Source organism: Dromiciops gliroides, chromosome 1 (assembly GCF_019393635.1).
Source record: "Dromiciops gliroides isolate mDroGli1 chromosome 1, mDroGli1.pri, whole genome shotgun sequence".
In the NCBI taxonomy this organism is placed as follows: domain Eukaryota; kingdom Metazoa; phylum Chordata; class Mammalia; order Microbiotheria; family Microbiotheriidae; genus Dromiciops; species Dromiciops gliroides.
Window position 1 is genome coordinate 545,445,755 of NC_057861.1, and position 19,793 is coordinate 545,465,547.

The 19,793-nt window shown below is 39.9% G+C and overlaps 1 protein-coding gene across 3 annotated transcripts in view; it reads right to left on the minus strand.

Annotated features, from left to right (window-relative positions):
- LOC122729996 (acyl-coenzyme A synthetase ACSM1, mitochondrial-like) overlaps positions 1-19,337 on the minus strand; it is a 53,540-nt gene extending 34,203 nt beyond the window's left edge. For 2 of the 3 annotated variants that reach the window (XM_043969198.1, XM_043969181.1), the window contains exons 1-5: positions 18,507-18,627; positions 10,203-10,468; positions 7,764-7,974; positions 6,518-6,725; positions 4,218-4,358 (exon numbers count right to left, since the gene is read on the minus strand). In XM_043969198.1, the coding sequence (XP_043825133.1) occupies positions 4,218-4,358; positions 6,518-6,725; positions 7,764-7,974; positions 10,203-10,403 (761 nt within the window). In that variant the 5' untranslated portion in view covers positions 10,404-10,468; positions 18,507-18,627. Of the gene's footprint in view, positions 1-4,217; positions 4,359-6,517; positions 6,726-7,763; positions 7,975-10,202; positions 10,469-18,506; positions 18,628-19,232 lie in introns of those variants that run through there. The other variant, XM_043969189.1, reaches the window with a different exon arrangement.
- Between the last annotated feature and the right edge of the window lie 456 nt (positions 19,338-19,793).

Here is a 19,793-nt window from a genome sequence, read left to right on the forward strand (position 1 = left end):
TGACCAATCAGGTATGTATTAAATGCCTTCTTTTTATTTGCTAGGCACTTTGGTAGGCCGAGGATATAAAAACAAAAGTCTCTGCCTTGATTTACATTCTCGTGAGAGAGAAAAAAAAATGTGTGTTTGTATATACACACATATATGTGTATATATATACATACATATGTATGTGTTTATATGCATGTATGAAATTGCAGGTCTAGTCCCTAAACATATGTGTACATATATACATATATGTATACACACATATATGAATGATTTCACTGATATAGGGAACTCCCAGGTGAGGAAATGACATCGCCAATGAAGGTTGGCACCTTTTCTGAAACTTACAAGACATATATTAAGCACATAACAAGGTAACTCTGGAGGGGAAGTCACTTGAAGCTGGGGCGGGGGACAGGACCAAGAGATGACTCATGCAGAAGTTAGTGCTTGAATTGAATCTTGAAGGAAACTAGGAATTCCAACAGGCAGAGGTAAAACTCTAAGACTTTAGGCTGTAGATCAATTGCTAATTTGATCTGGTAATAATAGGGAATACTACAACTACTACTACTAACTAACATATAGTGCTTATTGTATGCCAATCACTTTATAATTGTTATTTCATTTAATCCTCACAATAAACCTGGAAAGTAAGCTCTCTACACTAATAAATCACAGGCATGGTTTAAAAAAATAAATGGGAATAATAAAATAATAAAAATAAGTGGGAAATTTGTAGAACTGAGGAAGCAAAGATTACTGGATTCAGACTTCTCCTAGAGGGGCATTGCATAGGGGTCCTGTTGGGGAGAACTGGGTTTATAATGATGAAAGTATTTTTGATGGACAGAAGTCAGCTTGAGAATGGGAATACACATTCAATATATGTTTTTTTCATTTAGCAGACATTTACTGTGTGGGGATAGAAAGATGAGTAAGATAGAGCCCCTGCCTTCAAAGAGTTTACAAGCCAGTTAACATGTACAGAAATAGAGGAAGGGGGCTATAGTGGAAAGAGGTCTAGATTTGGGGTAAACAAAGGCCTGTGTTTGAATCCTGCCTCTGACACTTGCTAACAGTGAGATCACAGGTAAGTCAATTCACTTTTCTAAGCCTCAATTTATTCGTCTGTTTCCCTCCCCCCTCCCCCGGGCCAGGACAATGAGGGTTAAGTGACTTGCCCGGGGCCACACAGCTAGTAAGTGTCAAGTGTCTGAGGCTGGATTTGAACTCAGGTTCTCCTGAATCCAGGGCTGGTGCTTTATCCACCATCTAGCTGGATGCTTATTCATATGTTAAACAGGGATAACAATAGTTAGTACCAACCCCTAGGGCTGTTGTGAGAATCAAATGTGTTAACTTATGTAGAAGTACTTGGTAAACCTCAAAGCATCACAAATATATTTGCTATTATGGTTAATTATAATGCAAGGTGAAAATAAGAGAAACACTAAGTGCTGTGATAAAAGAAAGGGGAGAGAAGTTAGTTCCAGCTGGAGAGGAGGCAGGGAAGGCTTTATAGAGAAGGTAACATTTGGACTAAGCAATCTTCTTTCAGCAAAAGGTAAGGGAAGGGGCAGCTTGGTGGCGCAGTGGATAGAGCACCAGCCCTGGAGTCAGGAGGACCCGAGTTCAAATGCGACCTCAGACACTTAACACTTACCAGCTGTGTGACCCTGGGCAAGTCACTTAACCCCAATTGCCTCACTAAAAAAAAAAAAAAAGGTAAGGGAAGAAGGAATAAGGAATTCGTTTATGAATTTACTAAGAAATTAGGATGGGAAACTAAATTGGAGTTAGGTTGTGAGGGGCCTTGAATGTCAACTAACAAGCTTGAATATGAGTCACTAGGCAAAAAGGGAGCTATTGAATATTTCTGAATGGGAGATTGGCATGATCAAGATCGGTACTTTAAGAAGATTAATTTGGCAGCAGTGTAGCTTAGATTGGAATGGGAAGAGATTAGAGTAAGGAAGGTCATGTAGGAGGCTATTTCAGTAGTCAAGGGAAGAGGTAATTAGTACCATGCTGTATTAGTGACAGTGGGAATGCAGAGTAGATGATGGATGTGAAAGACACTGTGGTGGCTAACTCAACAAGGATACAAGGACTGCTTGGACATGGGAATGGTAGGTAGAGGCAGGAGTCAAAGATAACATAGAACTTTTGATCCTGAGTGATGGTGGGGATGGTGCTATATGTTGTTTATCCAAAGTAGTGACAAAGATCACAGAGAGATCGCTGGGGAGTCAGGGGTGGGGTGGGGTGAAGGACCAGAATGAGAGTTTTACTTTCGCCCTACCTTGTTGGTACCATCATCAAACCCTCTCTGACGGTCTTGGTCTGTACTATTGGTTGGTCTCTGACTTATGAAGATGAGGCTTTTGCCCCAATAATAGGGAATGAGGGAAGAGTTGTGAGGTATAGTCAAATGTCTTTCTTTGGCTCCTCTTTTGAAACAATGGTGGAATGGTGGAATCCCTGTGGAAGGTGGGGCAGGGACTGGAAATCAGATCTGTCACTTTTTTGAGGCTTGGGTTCAATCATTAGAAACTATAAAGAATTTTATAGTCATAGAAACTAACAGGTACTGGACCCATGATTTTCAATGATATAGGGAATTCTCAGATGAGGAAAATCCTTCTTCAAATGAAAGTCTCCACCCTCTCTTGTCAATCATAGTCTTAGAAAATTTCCTGAAACACAGAAAGGTTAAATATCTCACCCAGGGTCTTGATACCTGTATGGGATACAGGCAGGACTTGAATTCAGGTCTTTGTGACTGAAACTAACTTTCTATCCATTACATCACTGTTCCTTTCAGAGTCATAGAGAATATTATAGAATAATAGAGCTTTAAAGGATTTCATGAGTTATCTTACTTTGCTGTTGTTCAGTCATTTCAGTCATGTTCAACTCTTTGTGACCCCATTTGGGGTTTTCTTGGCAAAGATACTAGAAAGGTTTGCCATTTCCTTCTCCAGCTTACAGATGGGGAAACTGAAGCAAACAGGGTTAAGTGACTTGCCCAGGGTCACACAGCTAGTAAGTATCTTAGGTAGGATTTGAACTTGGATAGATCAGTCTTCCTGACTGCAGGACCAGTACTCTAACCACTGTACCATCTAGCTTCCCTATCTACTCTAAATCCCTCCTTTAAAAGATGAAGTTGGGGGTGGGGAGGGAGTCATTTTCTTAAGGCCAGATCATTAGTAGTAGAACTGAGACTTGAACCTAGTTCCATCTGATTTCAGGACTCATCCTTTTTTTCCTCTGTGCTACCATGTCTGGCTCTGTTTTCATTAGGTCCTTTATATGTTTCTTAAGATCAAAATTATCTAGTTCATAGTTCAGCCAAAAAAAAAGAAGAATATTTGGGTTCAGACTTCAGCAGTTCTGTACTGTTTGTTTGGGAGGAGGCTAGATTAGTTAAAATCCTTGGTTGAGAGGCAGCCTATAGTTGTGAGTCAGAGTCTAACTTGACTTAAAAATTAACTTAACTTGAAATTGAAATTATAACCTCCTGTTTTGTTAATGCTGTAGGCAGTGCAGTGGATAGAGTGCCTGACTTGGAGTCAAGAAGACCTGAGTTCAAATCCTGTCTCAGACACTTTCTTTGCTGTGTGACTCTGGGCAAGTCACTTTATCTCTCTCAGTTTCCGTTTCTTCATCCATGAAATGGCCATAATAGTACTCATCTCAAATGAGCTACCATATAAGATACCTGGTAAACCTTACAGTGCTTTAAAAATGCTGGTCATGATTATTTTTCCAAGCCAGACATTGGAGCTTCTCATATAATACATCTAGATAGCAGGGAATGGACTTTATTCAGGGAACATATGAAGTTTTACAGACTGATTTAATCAATATTATCCAGTCTGAAGACACTGGACCTGACTTGCAAAATTCATTCTAACCTCATCCATGTTGCTACATCTCTACTTTCTCCTCCCAGCCTTTCCCCATACCCTTGGGCTCCAAATGGCCTCAGTCTTACAGGTTCTAGCTTCAGCAAACATTAAACATTTACTTCTAGGTACAAAAACATGAGTAAAAATGCAGCCAAAGGGAACTAGAGGAGAAACATAATTGATTCATGTTCTTTTTAGGCCTGATTTTCATTAGGCCTGCCTTAATTTAAGCCTAGGGTCTGTGGCCTGGGCTCTAAGGGTATCTCCTCACCCCCCCTCCCCTTCCTTCATGGCCCCTTAACATCCCCTTACGTGGATGGGAGACATGATCTCATTGCGAGCCCAGTGGTATGCAAGACCATCTTGGGTAGGCCTGTGGTTCCACTGGTGAAGAAGATGGTCATAGGCTCTTGGATCTTTGTCCTTACACAAGTGTAGTTCACAGATGCAGCTCTGCAAGGCATTTGAGATGAAATGACAGTCATTAGCTTCAATGGTTTTGCATTATCTCAAGAGGAATAAAATGAATGTTAGGGCATGGCTGTGGGCAGCTAGATGGCTCAGTGGATAGAATGCCGTGCCTGGAATCAGGAAAACTCACCTTCCTGAGTTCAAATCTAGCCTCAGGTACTTATTAGCTGTGTGACCCTAGGCAAATCACTTAACCCTGTTTGCCTCAGTCTCCTTATCTGTAAAATAAGCTGAAGAAGGAAATGGCAAACCACTCCAGTACCTTTGCCAAGAAATTCCCAAATGGGGTCCCAAATAGTTGGACATGACTGAAAATGACTGAATAACAATAAAATCCCCAGTGTGCTTAATATAGTTCCTGGAATATAGTAGGTGCTTAATAGATGTTTATTGAATAGAAATCTCAAAAATAATGTTTTTAAATACATAGAATAAAATACATTGAATTATAAAGGGGCCTAATTATAATTTTTTTTTTTGGCGCGGGGCAATGGGGGTTAAGTGACTTGCCCAGGGTCACACAGCTAGTAAGTATTAAGTGTCTAAGGCTGGATTTGAACTCAGGTACTCCTGAATCCAGGGCCAGCGCTTTAACCACTGCGCCATCTAGCTGCCCCTCTAATTATAATTAAATAGCTATCAAAATATTTTTTTAAAATGTCCACAGGCCCCTAAGCTAGGAAATCCTGTATTTGACCAAGTGGGTGCATGGAAAAATCCCAAAAGATTGAAGGGAACTGTGGCGCTGTGAAAAGAAGGCTGTATTGGCAGTCAGAGAACCTTGTTTCAAATCTTGGCTTTGCTCTCTACTTTTCAGTTCTGACTCTATCTATGATCCTATAATTTAAAGGAGAGATACCCATATTTTTCCATGGCGAAACACATGAATAGAAATTCATAGGCTTGCAGGCCCAGTGATTTTAATCATATTGGGGTTATTCATTATATTTGTTGTTGTTCAGTTGTTCTAATCATGGATGACTTTGTGACCCCATTTAGGATTTTCTGGGCACAGATACTGGAGTGGTTTGCCATTTCCTACCTCAGTTCATTTTACAGATGAGGAAACTGACACAAACAAGGTTAAGTGACTTGCCCAGGGTCACACAGATGGTAAATGTCTGAGACCAGATTACAATTCATAGAGAAGAGTCTTCCTGACTCCAAGTTTAGCAAGCTATCCACTGTGTTACCTAGTTGCCGCTCATTCCATTTAACTTCAATTATAATGACTAATTAATGAAACCTGCTAGGATGATGCCTAGTAACAATCACTCAAACAACGTGCAAGTACTAGAAGGTTAGGGGTCATCCCCTGGTAGCTTACAAGTTGATGTGTGCTAGTGAATTAAGTTAAACATTTTTTTCTTCTTTTCCTAAGAATCTCCAAATGTTCAATGAGACAAGTAATAGTTCTAGGGCACCCTGGGCAAGCAGTAAAAAAGGATCCCCAAATAGTTTTTAAGACAAATTCAGTTGGTGGGGGAAGGCCCTCTAAAGAGAATAACATCAAATCTTTGGAAAGGACCCTGGAGGGAGAAACCCTGGCACATTGCCTTAGGGGAAGGAGACAGAAACTTTGGGACATAGGCTGCTGTTGGGGGGCTTTCTGCAGGGAGAGAGGGAAGAGTGGGGTCAATCCAAGGAAGAACTCACTTTTCCATGTGAACCTGTTGGAGGAGTGGTAGAAAACAGGCCATCTGGTCTTTGCATGCTAAATAAGTATTCTTGTTAACTAGGTGCTAAGCTCAGTTGTTTCAACCAACTGAAGAATTCTAAGTGTGGTCAGCACCTTTTAAATTTCCATGCCCGGAGGCAAAGCTCCTGTTGCCCCACTCTAGATACAACTGCACTTTTTATACACTGGGGTTTAGAGGGTTAGAAAATTTAGAATTTGAAGGGATGTTGGAGTAGAATATAGACCCCCTTATTTTACAAATGAAGAAACTGAGTCTCAGAGAGAGAAGTGATGTGCCTAGTGTCATACAGCTAGTCATAGAAAATCTGGTACTTTAATTCAGGCCTTTTGACATTCAGTCCAGGATTCTTTCAATGACACCATCCTGCATCTTACTACTTAGGAAGAGACGTTCAAGTTTCCCAGAGCTCCAACAGTCATGGTCGAAAGGTCACAGACTCACTTAAGCAGTGTCTTAAAATCCAGCCACCCATCTCGACTATTCTCAGATACCAGAAGCTTGGTTTTCAGCAGGGGGCAGTCAGACATTATGGAGTCCACAACTGGGGCCAAGGTTTCATTGACCACAATGGCCTTGGACTTTGATGACTGCAATCGGTAGAGGATGTCTTTGGCTGTCAACTGGGTTGTTCCAGGTATGAAGACAAGTCCTGAACAAAATAAATGTCATAGTGTTTTAGATTTGGAAGAGATCTTAGTCAACTCTCTCATTTTCTAGTAGACCTAGAGGAGGAAAATGATCAAGAGGAGAGATTAGAATATAGTGGATAAAATACTAGAGGGTTTCTAGAAGATGGGGGTTTGGATCATCTGACGTGCAAAAACATATAACCTCTCTAAGCTTTAATTTACTCATCTACAAAATGGGGATCATAATGCCTGTAGCACCTACCTCCCAAGTTCTTTGTGAGTTTCCAATTAGATAATGCATGTAAAGTACCATAAACATATCAGGTATTATTAATCCAGGACTATTCAACCTAGCCTAGTACACTTTCCCCTAAGTTTTTTATTTCCTAGTTTCCCTCAGGCATGATTCCCAGTTGAAAGCTCATAGACAGTGAAACACATTGGACATAGCCAATATGAAATTTGTTTTGTTTGACTAACAAAAATTCTTTGTAACAAGGCTTCTGCTTTTCTTTCATTCTGAAGGGGAAAGCGAGCGAGCGAGCGAGCGAGCGAGAGAGAGAGAGAGAGAGAGAGAGAGAGAGAGAGAGAAGGTGGATTTTTGCCGATAGAAAAAAAAATTTAAAAACTTACTCTCCTTTGGTATAGAGTATTGGTTTACTGATTGGATTCATGTTGTTAAACTCTAAAAGAGGCTGCTTTTTTTCTTCATTGTTCTGGGGTTACCATGCCCATTTAAAAAAATAATTTGAGACTTGAGTGCATTTTTGATGATCTCTTCCTTTATTAGATATAATCTCTAGAGTATGTATTAAGTCAAGACTTTTAATGATGTGAGGTTCTTTTTTCTCTCATCATATTTTAGGAACTACTCAATTTCACATCTTATTTCCCCTCACTTAGGTTAAGGTTTATATTTTTAAAAAAGATTTTCCTACAGTGATTGGCAATACATTGTTGGATAAACTGGGGCTGAGGGTGCTTGTGACAAAGAACATCATGAAACCCTTTCCTATAACTGGTGATTTGTTTCCTGGGGACTAAGCTTGATTACTGACCTGCCCGCATACAGCCCACTGTCAGCAGCCACAACTCAGGGATCCGGGGCAGGATCAAAAGGACTCGGTCTCCCCGCTGCAGGCCACAGGTGTCTGTTAAAACATTGGCTGTTTGATTGGTTAAGTCACTCAGTTCCCGAAAGTTCCATTTCACTTCATCCCCTTTGTCATTCACCCACCACAGGGCAGGGAGTGGATCTCTTTTGCCCTCCTGTGGTAAAAAATCACATGGTTAAAACAGGTATTTACAGACCCAAATGCCCATTGCTTTTCACCTGATCTATTGTGCCACCCTTCTAATTGGATGCCTCATCTCCACTCCAGCCTCCACTCAGTTGCCAAAGTGATGCTCCTAAAGCATGCATAGGTCTGATTATATTACTCCCTTGTTAAAAAATACCAGTGTCTGGGGCAGCTAGGTGGCACGGTGGATAGAGCACTGGCCCTGGATTCAGGAGGACCTGAGTTCAAATTCAGATTCAGACACTTGATACTTACTAGCTGTGTGACCCTGGGCAAGTCACTTAACCCCAATTGCCTCACCAAAAAAAAAAAAAACAAAAAGAAAAAAAGAAAAAAAAACAGTGCCTGCCTATTACTTGCAGGATAAAATAAATTCAAATAATTCAATAGATAATTCAAAGCACTTCATAACCTGACTCCTTCTCACCTTTCCAGTTTTCTTCTACATTATTCCTCTCTATTCGCCCTATGATCCAGCTTTGCTATTCTTAATACATGATACCCCATTTCCCATCTGTGCATTTCTCTTGGCAGTACCCTATGCCTAGAATACCCTCTCTTTCTCCTCACCTCTACCTCTTACTTTTCTTGGCTTCCTTCAAGTCCCTGTTCCAATTTTACCTTCTGCTGGAGACATTTCCCCTGCAGCTGTTTGTGCATTTCCTTCTGCGATAACTTCCCATCTACTCTGCCAGAATTATATTTAGAATTTTATTTATTATTATTAGAATTTTATTTATTTTTGAATCAATAATCATTCATTATATTAGTCTTTAGCTCTATTTATTTGGTTTAGCTATCCCTGGTTTGGAGATTAGGATTATATTTCTCTCACAAACAGATTTTACTAGAGGGATATTTGAGTACTATCGTTATTGATTGTTCTTTAAAAATTTTACAGAATGTTCCTGTATATCCAACTAGGCAGCATAATGGATAGGACCCTGGACCTGGAGTCAGGAAGACTTGAGTTAAAATTTAACCTCAGACACATACTAGCTGTGTGATGCTGGGCAGGTCACAACCTCTGTCTGCCTCAGTTTCCTTATCTGTCAAATGGGAATCATAATAGCATGTACCTCCAAGTGTTGTTGTGAGAATCAAATGAAATAATAATTGGAAAGTGCTTAGCATAGTACCTGGCATATAGTAGACACTATATAAATGCTAGTTGTTATTATTATCATTGTTATCTGCTCTTTATATTTCTTAAATATTACTTGAGAATATGAGTTCCTTGAAGGCAGAGACTGTTTTTACCTTTTTCTGTGTGTTTCTAGTCCTGAGCACAATGCTTTCTTGTTGTTCAGTTGTTTCAATAGTGTCTGACTCTTCATTGACCCCACATGGGGTTTTCTTGGCAGAGACATTAGAACGGTTTGTCATTTCCTTCTCCGGCTCACTTTACAGATGAGGAAACTGAGGCAAATGAGGTCACACAGCTAAGACCGATCCTGAACTCAGAGAGATCAGTCTTCCTGACTTCAGGCCTGGTGCTCTAGTCACTGCATACCAATGCTTAGCACATAGTAAATGCTTAACAAATGATTTTTTTGATTGATTGAAAGGACAATCAATTTATTAAGTTTATTGGCTTTAAAAAGTCAGGACCTTTAGTAATAAGATATCTTGTAGGCCAGGAAAAAATTTTTAGAACATTGGTCTGTGAAAAATTGTCTACTTCTGTCCTCTATGTTTTTGGGTTTTTTTTACATTAGATTGGCAGTCCCTGATGGTCTGGTACCATGTCTGGGCTACTTGTTCAATAAAATTGGCACTTGTTCAGTTGTTCAGTTGCATCCAACTCTACAGTCAGTACCTAGTAGATGCTTAATGGAATGGATTGAAAAAGTCACACAATGAAAGCCAATGGGACTTGCCATTCCAGAACACAGTGAACATGTGAAAACTTTGGTCCCACCTGCATCTCTAGAGACCGGTGTTGGTTCAACCCACCTATCTGTGGACAGGCCTAGGAGACCTAGGGCTGTGGGCAGAGCATTTCCAGGCACATAGCCATTTCTTAGGCATACAGACTCCCATTTAACACCAAACTGGACACAGTCTTCCTAGGCCAGAAGCTAGGGTACACCCTTCTACAGGTGGATGGTAAGGATTAAGCTCAGTCTAATTTCCCTTTATCTCTAATTCCTTCCTCTCCCCTTCTTCCCCCCACCCCCCGAAGTTCCCCATCACCTTCTCCATTCGTGCCCAGTGATCAATCACATCACTGGCAAAATTGAATTCTTTGGGGATTTCATAGTTTGCCCATTGTAGTGTCTTCGTCCTTGAGAAAGGTCGGGCAAGACAGTGCTTGGGATGATGGTGAAGGGATCTGTAGGTTGGCCAGGCAAGCTGAAGGCCTCGCAGAACCTGGAATCTCATTAGCACATACATGACCAGGAGAGCTCCAGAGATGAGTTAGGGGAAATGCTCACTCCTTGAGAGCAGGACCACTTTATCTGCCACAGAAGGAAACACCCATCAGGTTAATTATTTCTTAGAAATACAGAAAAACTGGTTTAAGCATCACAGAATCCGAATTACTTGACTTATGAAACCTGTCAAGAAAGTTGAATGTATTTATCCCAATTGCAGAGCCTCTACACAGGCATTATTGTATATCACTGTCATTTAATTTTAAGTCCTTAGCCCTGGAATAAGTTGTTTAGATCAGTGGTCCCCAAACTTGTGTGATTACATACCTTTCAATCAATCAAAAAAATCATTTGTTAAGCATTTACTATGTGCTAAGCATTGCTATGCATAAAAAAGTTTTTTAAGTATGTGCCTTCAATATGTGTACATTACTTATTTATAAATTATAATGAAGTGCCATGGAATAGTGGATGGAGAGCTTACCATGGAATGAGCAAGACCTGGGTTCAAATCTCATCTCTGACACAAATTGGTCATGTGACTCAGAAACTCTCTGACTAGAAGTTGCAGAGAACTATGATGACCTGTGTTGGTAGAGGGAATTTCCTCATATCACTGTAATCACAGGTTCAGTTTCCCATTTATAAACTATTTATATGTACTATCATGCTAATAATTATCAACATTATAATACCCCAAAAAGAAATTTAAAAGGATCAGATAAAAATGAGAAATAATATTTGATCCTAGAATCAATTTGGAGCTACCAGAGTTCATGGAATAGGGGAGTGACGGACTTACCTGTACTTTTGGAAAATCCCTTTGCCAGTTGTTTGGACTAGGGGTGGGGTTGAGGCAATGTGAGTAGCCAATTAGGAATTCACTCCAGGAGAAGGAATTCACAGAATTTGAGTTGTATGTGAAAGGAGAGAAGGGTACAGTTGTGAAGTGTGTTGCTGAGGCAAGACAAGACTAAACAATTCATTGGATATGTGGATTGAGACCGAGTGAGGAATGGAGGATGACACTGAGATTGCAAATATTAGTGACTAGAAGAAGGAGGATGGTGCCCATGACAGAAAAAAGGGAAATTCAGAAGAGGGGTGGGTCTGAGTGGAAAGACAATGTAATGAAATGTAATAGTCTCTCTTTTTTATGTGCCAAGTTTCTTTTTTCTTTTTCTTTTTTTGGATTTTATTTTTTCCAAATTACATGTAAAAACAAATTTTAATATAAATTTCAAAAACTTTGTGTTCCAAATTCTCTTCCTCCCTCCCTTTCCCCCCTCAAGAACTCAAGCAATTCAGTATACATTATACATGTGTAGTCATGCAAAACATTTCCACATGAGTCAGGCTTTGAAAGAAAACAGACAAAAAAAACTTTAGAAAAAGGAACTAAAAAATTATGCTTCAATCTGTATTCAGACACCATCAGTTCTTTCTTTGGAGATCGATTACATTTTTCATAAGTCCTTCAGTGTTGTCTCAGATCATTGTATTGATGAAAATAGCTAAGTCATTCACAGCTGATCATTTTACAATATTGCTGTTATTTTTGTATACAGTACATTACACTTTGCATCAGCTCATGTAAATCTTTCCAGGTTTCTCTGATAGCACCCTGCTCATCATTTCTTATAGCACAACAGTGCTCCATCATAATCTCATCCCACAATTTGTTCAGCTATTCCCCAATTGATGGGCATCTCCTCAATTTCAAATTTAACTTTTTTTTTTAATCCCTTTTTGGATACCAACCTAGTACTGGTATTACTAAGTCCAAGAGTATGCATGGTTTTATAGCCTTTTGGCCATAGTTCCAAATTGCTCTACAGAATGTTTGATTCAGTTTACAACTTTACCAAGAGTGTATTCATGTCTCATTTTCCCCATATCCACTACAACATTTGTCATTTTCCTCTGCTGTCTTATTATCCAATCCAATAGGTATAAGGTAGTACCCCAGAATTGTTTTGACCTGCATCTCTCCAGTCAATAGTGAGTGAGAGCATTTTTTCCCCTATGGCTATAGGTAGCTTTGCTTATTTCATCTGAAAACTTCATATCTTTTGATTATCTATCAATTGGGGAAAGGGTCTTATTTTAACAAATTTGACTCAGTTCTCTATGTGTTTGAGAACTGAGGCCTGTCAGACAAACTTGCTTCAAATTTTTTTCCACAGTTACTATTGCTAACTGTATTTCCCTCTATCCCATTCCCTCTCCTTGATATTTACTCTATTTTCTATATTTTTTCACCCCATCCCTCCTCAAAAGTGTTTTGCTTCTGACTGTCCCCTCCCTCAATGTGCCCTTCCTTCTCCCCCCCCCCATCCCTTCCCCCTCCTACTTTCCTGTAGGGAAAGCTAGATTACTATACCCAATTGAGGGTGTATATTATTCCCTCTTTGAGTCAATTCTGATGAGAGTAAGGTTCACTGACTCCCCAGAACCTCCCCCATCTTTCCTTCCACTGTATAAGCTTTTTTTGTTTCTTTTATGTGAGATATTTTACCCCATTTCATCTCTCCCTTTCCTTTCCTCCCAGTGCACTCCTCTCACCCTTAATTTTAGTTTTTTAAAGATATCATCCCTTCATATTCAACTCACACCTGTACCCTCTGTCTAAATATACTCTACTCAGCTGCCCTAATAATGAAAAAGTTTTTATGAATTACAAGTATCATCTTTCCATGTAGAAATGTAAACAGTTTAATCTTTTAATATCCCTTATGATTTCTTTTTCTTGTTTACCTTTTTATGCTTCTCTAAGGTCTTGTATTTGAAAGCCAAATTTTCTATTCAACTCAGGTCTTTTCATCAGGAATGCCTGAAAGTCCTCTCTTTCATTGAATTCCCATTTTTCTCCCTGAAGGATTATACACAGTTTTGCTGGGTAGGTGATTCTTGGTTGTAATCCCAGTTCCTTTGCCGTCTGGTATATCATATTCCAAGCCTTCCAATCCTTTAATGTAGAAGCTGCTAGATCTTGTGTTATCCTTACTTTCGCTCCACAATACTTGAATTGTTTCTTTCTGGCTGCTTGCATTATTTTCTCCTTGACCTGGGAGCTCTGAAATTTGGCTATAATATTCCTGGAAGTTTTCATTTTGGGATAATTTTCAGGAGGTGATTGGTGGATTCTTTCAATTTCTCTTTTACCTTCTGCTTCTAGAATATCAGGGAAATTTTCCCTAACAATTTCTTGGAAGATGATGTATAGGCTCTTTGATCATGGCTTTCAGGGAGTCCAATGATTTTCAGATTATTTCTCCTGGATCTATTTTCTAGGTCAATTGTTTTTCTAATGAGATATTTTACATTGTTTTCTATTTTTTCATTCTTTTGGTTTTGCTTTATTGTTTCTTGATTTCTCATAAAGTCATTAGCTTCCATCTGCTCAATCCTAATTTTTAGGTAATTATTTTCTTCAGAGAGTTTTTTGTTTTGTTTATTTTTGGTGAAGGAATGAGGGTTAAGTGACTTGCCCAAGGTCACACAGCTAGTAATTGTAAAGTGTCTGAGGCTGGATTTGAACTCAGGTTCTCCTGAATCCAGGGCCAGTGCTTTATCTACTGTGCCACCTAGCTGCCCCCATTCAGAGAGCTTTTGTACCTCCTTTTCAATGTGGCCAATTTGGCTTTGCAAACTGTTGACTTTTTTTTCATGATTTTCTTGCATCACTCTCATTTCTCTTTCCATTTTTTCTTCTACATCTCTTTATTTTCAAAGTCCTTTTTGAGCACTTCTATGGCCTGAGACCAATTCATATTTTTTTCTTGGAAGCTTTGGACATAGGAGCTTTGACTTTGTTATCTTCTTCTAAGGGTGTATTTCAATCTTCCTTGCCACCATAGAAACTTTGTGTTGTTAGCATTTTTTCTATCTGCTCATTTTCACCACTCTCCTGGCCTGTGCTCTGGTCTGCAAGCAACCACGGGCCTGCTTCTCTGCCCTGGAACCCAGAACAGAGCCCTGATCCACTGTGGCTGCAAGCTCTGGTATGCTTGTGCTCCTCCCCAATCTGGGACTGCTACCCAAGACTATGACCTGGATACAAGCATGGGCAAAACAACAGAGTCTTGCCTCAGTGCCAGCAAAGAGACCCCTGTAATCTCCCCCTGGCCAACTGCTTGACCCCTTCATCATCTGTGGGCTGAGTTCCAGAAGCAGCTGCTGCTGCAGCTGATTCAGAGGCTCTTAAGGCTGTTGTGGCTGGGTCTGTGCTGGGGTTGGGTCCATGCTGGTGCGACCTGTGCTGGGCTGGACTCCACTATCACCCCAGTACAACAGACCTGTCCTGCTGACCTTCTAAGTTGTCTTTGAATGGAAAATGATTTCACCCTGTCCTTTTGTGGGTTCTGCTGCTCCAGGAATTGTCTTATGGCATTGTTTGAAGGTATTTAGAGGGGTCTTGGGGAGAGCTCAGGGAAGTCACTGCCTTTCCTCCACCATCTTTGTAATAGTCTTTTTTTGTTTGTTTGTTTTTGATGGGGCAATAAGGGTTAAGTGACTTGCCCAGGGTCACACAGCTAGTAACAGTCAAGTGTCTGAGGCTGCATTTGAACTCAGGTCCTCCTGAATCCAGGGCCAGTGCTTTACCTACTGCGCCACCTAGCTGGCCCTCTTTGTAATAGTCTCTTAAAGCCCACTTATTGCCTGCTCATCCTATGTCTTTCATTGTTCCACTTGAAACCAAAGGGAGTAAGGTGGGGCTCTTACTCACTGTTCATTGTCCAAAGTCAGATCCAACTCTACAAGAGGCCAGGGCCAGGACCAGAGCCATGGCATGATCTGGTATTCTCATTGCCTATTACTTATAAGAAGTTGGAAGGAAGGGGGATTTTCTCAATGGCACCTACACAGTTGCTGAGGATGAGAGGCTGACCCTGGACTCAGAAAGGGCCTGGGGGACCCTAGAATTTTATATCCAGGAATGAGGGAGTGTTGGGAGATAAGAGTAAGCACGGTTATATTGAAAACAAGCTCTACAACTGGCTATTGAGAAGGTGTGGGATGTGACTAATTTTACCATCTTCTAATTGGTTGATCACACATCCCTTCAGATTAGGTGTAACATCCATTTCCCTCATCCTTCAAATCCAAAGCCTGGGACCCATTTTGGAGATATCATTGATGCTATCTCTTAACTTATTGATACTCTATTCTTCATCCATCTTAGACAAATAATGGCTGTCCATCTTTTCGAGGCCTTCAGTGGAAGTCCAATAAATTCCTTTAGAAACCTGTCCTAGTGTCAAGATGCTCTTTCCTTCTGGCTGACCTTAACCTTTATGTGACAGTTCAAGGGGATGTCACCAAAAAAGTCACTAACTTCCCAATTTTTCCAAAGGTAAATTATGGGAGATTGAGTCTAGAAAGCAGCATGGGACAGTATTAACAGTGCTTTGGACTTTTGGGATGACAGATGGAATCTCAGATTGCCTCAAAGGCTATATGTATCCCTTGTAGACCATGCCCTCCCTACATTTCATTGATCTTGGTCTAAATACTGCTCCTGCATTAATGAGCATTTTATTTATGGTTTCTGTTGTGAATTATAATCATTTGTTAGTGTAGGCCACACAGAATAACTGTTTAAGAAATATAATTTTATTTTTTAATTCTTTTTTTAATGTTAGTCCATTCATTCGTTTGTTTTTTCAGTCTTGATGGCATTTTATTTTTACGTGTAAAGATAGTTTTCAATATCTGTTTTTATAAGATTTTGAATTAGAAATCTTTCTCCTCAACCCTTTCCTGCCCCCTCCCCAAGACAGCAAGCAATCCGATATAGATTATATATGTACAATCACAGTAAACATATTTCTACATTAGTCATGTTGTGAAAGAAGAATCAAGAACTATTGTTTTAACTGGGATGCTAATCCATTGTTGGTGGAGTTGTGAACTGATCCAACCATTCTACAGAGTAATTTGGAACTATGCCCAAAGGGCTATCAAACTGTGCATACCCTTTGATCCAGCAACATTACTGCTCAATTTATATCCCAAAAACATCCCATAAAAAGAGAAAAAGACCTATTTGTACAAAAATATTTATAGCAGTTTTTTTTGTGGTGGCTAAAAATTGGGAATGAAAGCAATGCCCATGAATTGGGAAATGGCTAAACAAGCTGTGGTATATGATGGTGATGGAATATTATTGTGCTATAAGAAATGATAAGCTGGATGATTTCAGAAAGGCCTGGAAAGACTTGTATAAACTGATATATAGTGAAGTGAGCAGAACCAAGGGAACATTGTGCACAGTGATAGCAATATTATTTGATAAAGGACTGTGAATTGCAACTATTCTCAGCAGTACAATGATCCAAGACAATGGCAGAGGACTAATGATGAAGCATACTATCCATCTCCAAAGAAAGAACTGATATTGATTGAACACAGACTGAAGCATGCTATTTTTAACTTTCTTTCATTTTTTCTTTTATTCAAGTTTTCTTATACAAAATGACTGATATGGTAATGTTTTACATGATTGCAAAAAAAGAACTATCATTTTATAAAAATAATGGTTGGGGGCAGCTAGGTGGCGCAGTGGATAGAGCACCGGCCCTGGAGTCAGGAGTACCTGAGTTCAAATCCAGCCTCAGACACTTAACACTTACTAGCTGTGTGACCCTGGGCAAGTCACTTAACCCCAATTGCCTCACTTAAAAAAAAAATGGTTGGACTATCCTGTGTCTGAACCCTCTTTTCTGAGTATTGAGGCCAGCTTCTTCTCTGGTACACCCCACTGCTTCTTACATGTAATTATGAGTACTTTATTTATCCTGATGTCCAACTTAGGAGACTTCAAAAGGAAATCTGTTTATATGAAACTACAATCATACTAATAGTTAATCAATATTCTGCTAGCTTCCTACACATAGAGATAGTATCATCTTCTGCCGAAAATTTCAACAGTGTAATGTATACACCTGTTGTCAACTTCAATCATTTGCATGAAATGAGTTTTTCTTCCTTCATTTCAGCCACCTGTGCCTCTCATAACGAGAAAATATGTTTGGGTTTTCTCAGGTAAGTCTTAATTTGCCAGACAGAATTCCAGATTCAGTTAATACTTTCACCTACAGATGTTTATAATAGATACACATGACCCTCATCGATGATAGGATGAAATATAAATTAATCAGCTTTGCATTTAAGGCTTACCCCCATCTAATTACCACCTACTTTCTCAATATTTTTTTATACTCTTTTATTCTGCATTCCAGCCAACCTGGACATTAGCTATTTCCTGCATTCAAGTCTCCCTTTCACTCTTTTAGGAATTTATAGAAGGTGGGGCCCCACTCTCATGCTCCCTTGTCTCCTTTCCCTCTACTGTTGGTGCATTCTCCCCTTTTTCTATACTTGTTTGTACATGCTGTGTCCTTCCTGTAGGTCAGGGACTGCTCAATTTTTGCCTTGTACCTGCAGAGCTATATATTGTGCTATATCTAATAGGTAATAAATATTTGTTGAGTTGAATTGGATTCAGCCTTACTCAAGGTAACAGAAGTATGGCCCAAATCTCTGCTACATATACACATGAATGGAATGCCTTAGAAGTTAGTGATCTATGTTTCTTATTTCCTACTACTCCCAACCCATCTGATTTCCACATGAGATTTCTACACAAGGAAAAACTAGAGAAGGCTATAGCAAAGAGGAAATGATTTAGAGGAGGAGCTCGGGGGACTAGAGAGGTAGTTTGGCATAGTGGTTTGACTCTTGAACCTGGATTCCAGAAGACCTGGTTCAAATCCTGCTGCTGACACTTATTGACTGTGTGATGCTGGGCCTCAGTTTCTTCAGATGTAACATCTGGGGAGGGGGATTGGTCTAGATCCCTCTAAATCTATTAGCAGACCCGCAAACAAGAACAAATCTGTTTCAGCCTAGCCTTCATAAACTTGGGTTGACTCACTTCTTGTAGCAATCTCGTCTATTCCCAATTCACCCCGTGTAAGACCTAGTCCTGCTTAATAGTCTTTCTTGATACTAGGACAAGAAGTGGAGATATTGTTGTTAGGTTGCTCTTCTGCTCCCACTTTGCTGATATTGCCCACCTGACTCTCCCAGTTGCAAAGACCCTAAAAAAAAAAAATACCTTTGGCCAGTAGTTGAGGATATCTCAGAAGATTCGAGGAGGTTCCTAACAATCCCAGGAAAGCAAGGAAGCCCTAATGATAGATGGGACTTCGAGGGGTTATCAGCTGGAAGGATTCTGTAGCAATACCTGACAAATAGAGCTTTTATTTAGGGAAGAAAAGGTGGGAGAAGGGATAAGAGAATTGGCTAATCTATTGTTAGTTAACTATTAAATATAAAAGAGGGCCAAAGTACAAAAAGTCAAAGGCAACATAGGTAAAGAAATAATCCATTACAAGGATAGGATGCAAAAGAAGCAGAATGGTATAATTTAGTCTGACAATTCAGTCAGATTTCCCTGCACATTTTTCCTTTTCTTTTCCTCTGGTGCATTTTTGTTTGTTTTTTAGTGAGGCAATTGGGGTTAAGTGACTTGCCCAGGGTCACACAGCTAGTAAGTGTTAAGTGTCTGAGGTCGGATTTGAACTCAGGTCCTCCTGACTCCAGGGCTGGTGCTCTATCCACTGTGCCACCTTGCTGCCCCCTCTGGTGCATTTTTAGGCCAAAGAAGTCATCAGATCATAGACCTAACACTGGAAAGGCCCTCAGGGGCCATCAGCTCCAACCCCCTCCTTTTAAATTTGAAGCGATTAGGGTCCTGAGATGTATGAGATAGGATCTGAACCCACATCATCTGGATCCAAAGCCATCATTACTCTTTCCCAATTGCCCCCCACCGACTTACCACATGACATGTCACTACAGTTCTCTGAAATCACTCTACAGCCATTCATAAGTCCATCTCCAGAAAGAATAAGTTGACTCTTTACCATATGAAGGAAGAGGCATTCGCATGTGAGCTTATAAAGCATTCTTCTTAGCCAGGCATTGTGCAATCTGGGGCTGGATTGGGCAGAGTCACATTAGTCACAGGAAGCTTTTCAGAGGAGCAAGAGAGACTGAACCTAGAGAGTAGAGCTTTAGTAAGAGAAAAGCTATGGGTAAGGCTGCCTGCAGCAGGGATCCTCTGTTTAAGAAGAAAAAGGAAACCCTGGCTGCCTGATAGTGGAAAGTGACCATACTGCATGGAGAATTGATATCATATTGCTTGCCTACTTGATCGGTAGAGGAAAAGCTGGAAGGAGGGAGAGAATTTGGAACTTAAAATTAAAAAAAAAATCTTAATAATAAATAAATAATAAAAATTTTAAATGGTGAAAAAGAGAGACCATGGTTTTCTAAAAACTATGAGAAAGCTCTGGAAAGGTTTTTCTGTCTCCTCCAGGTTCCCCATGTTTGTTATCAG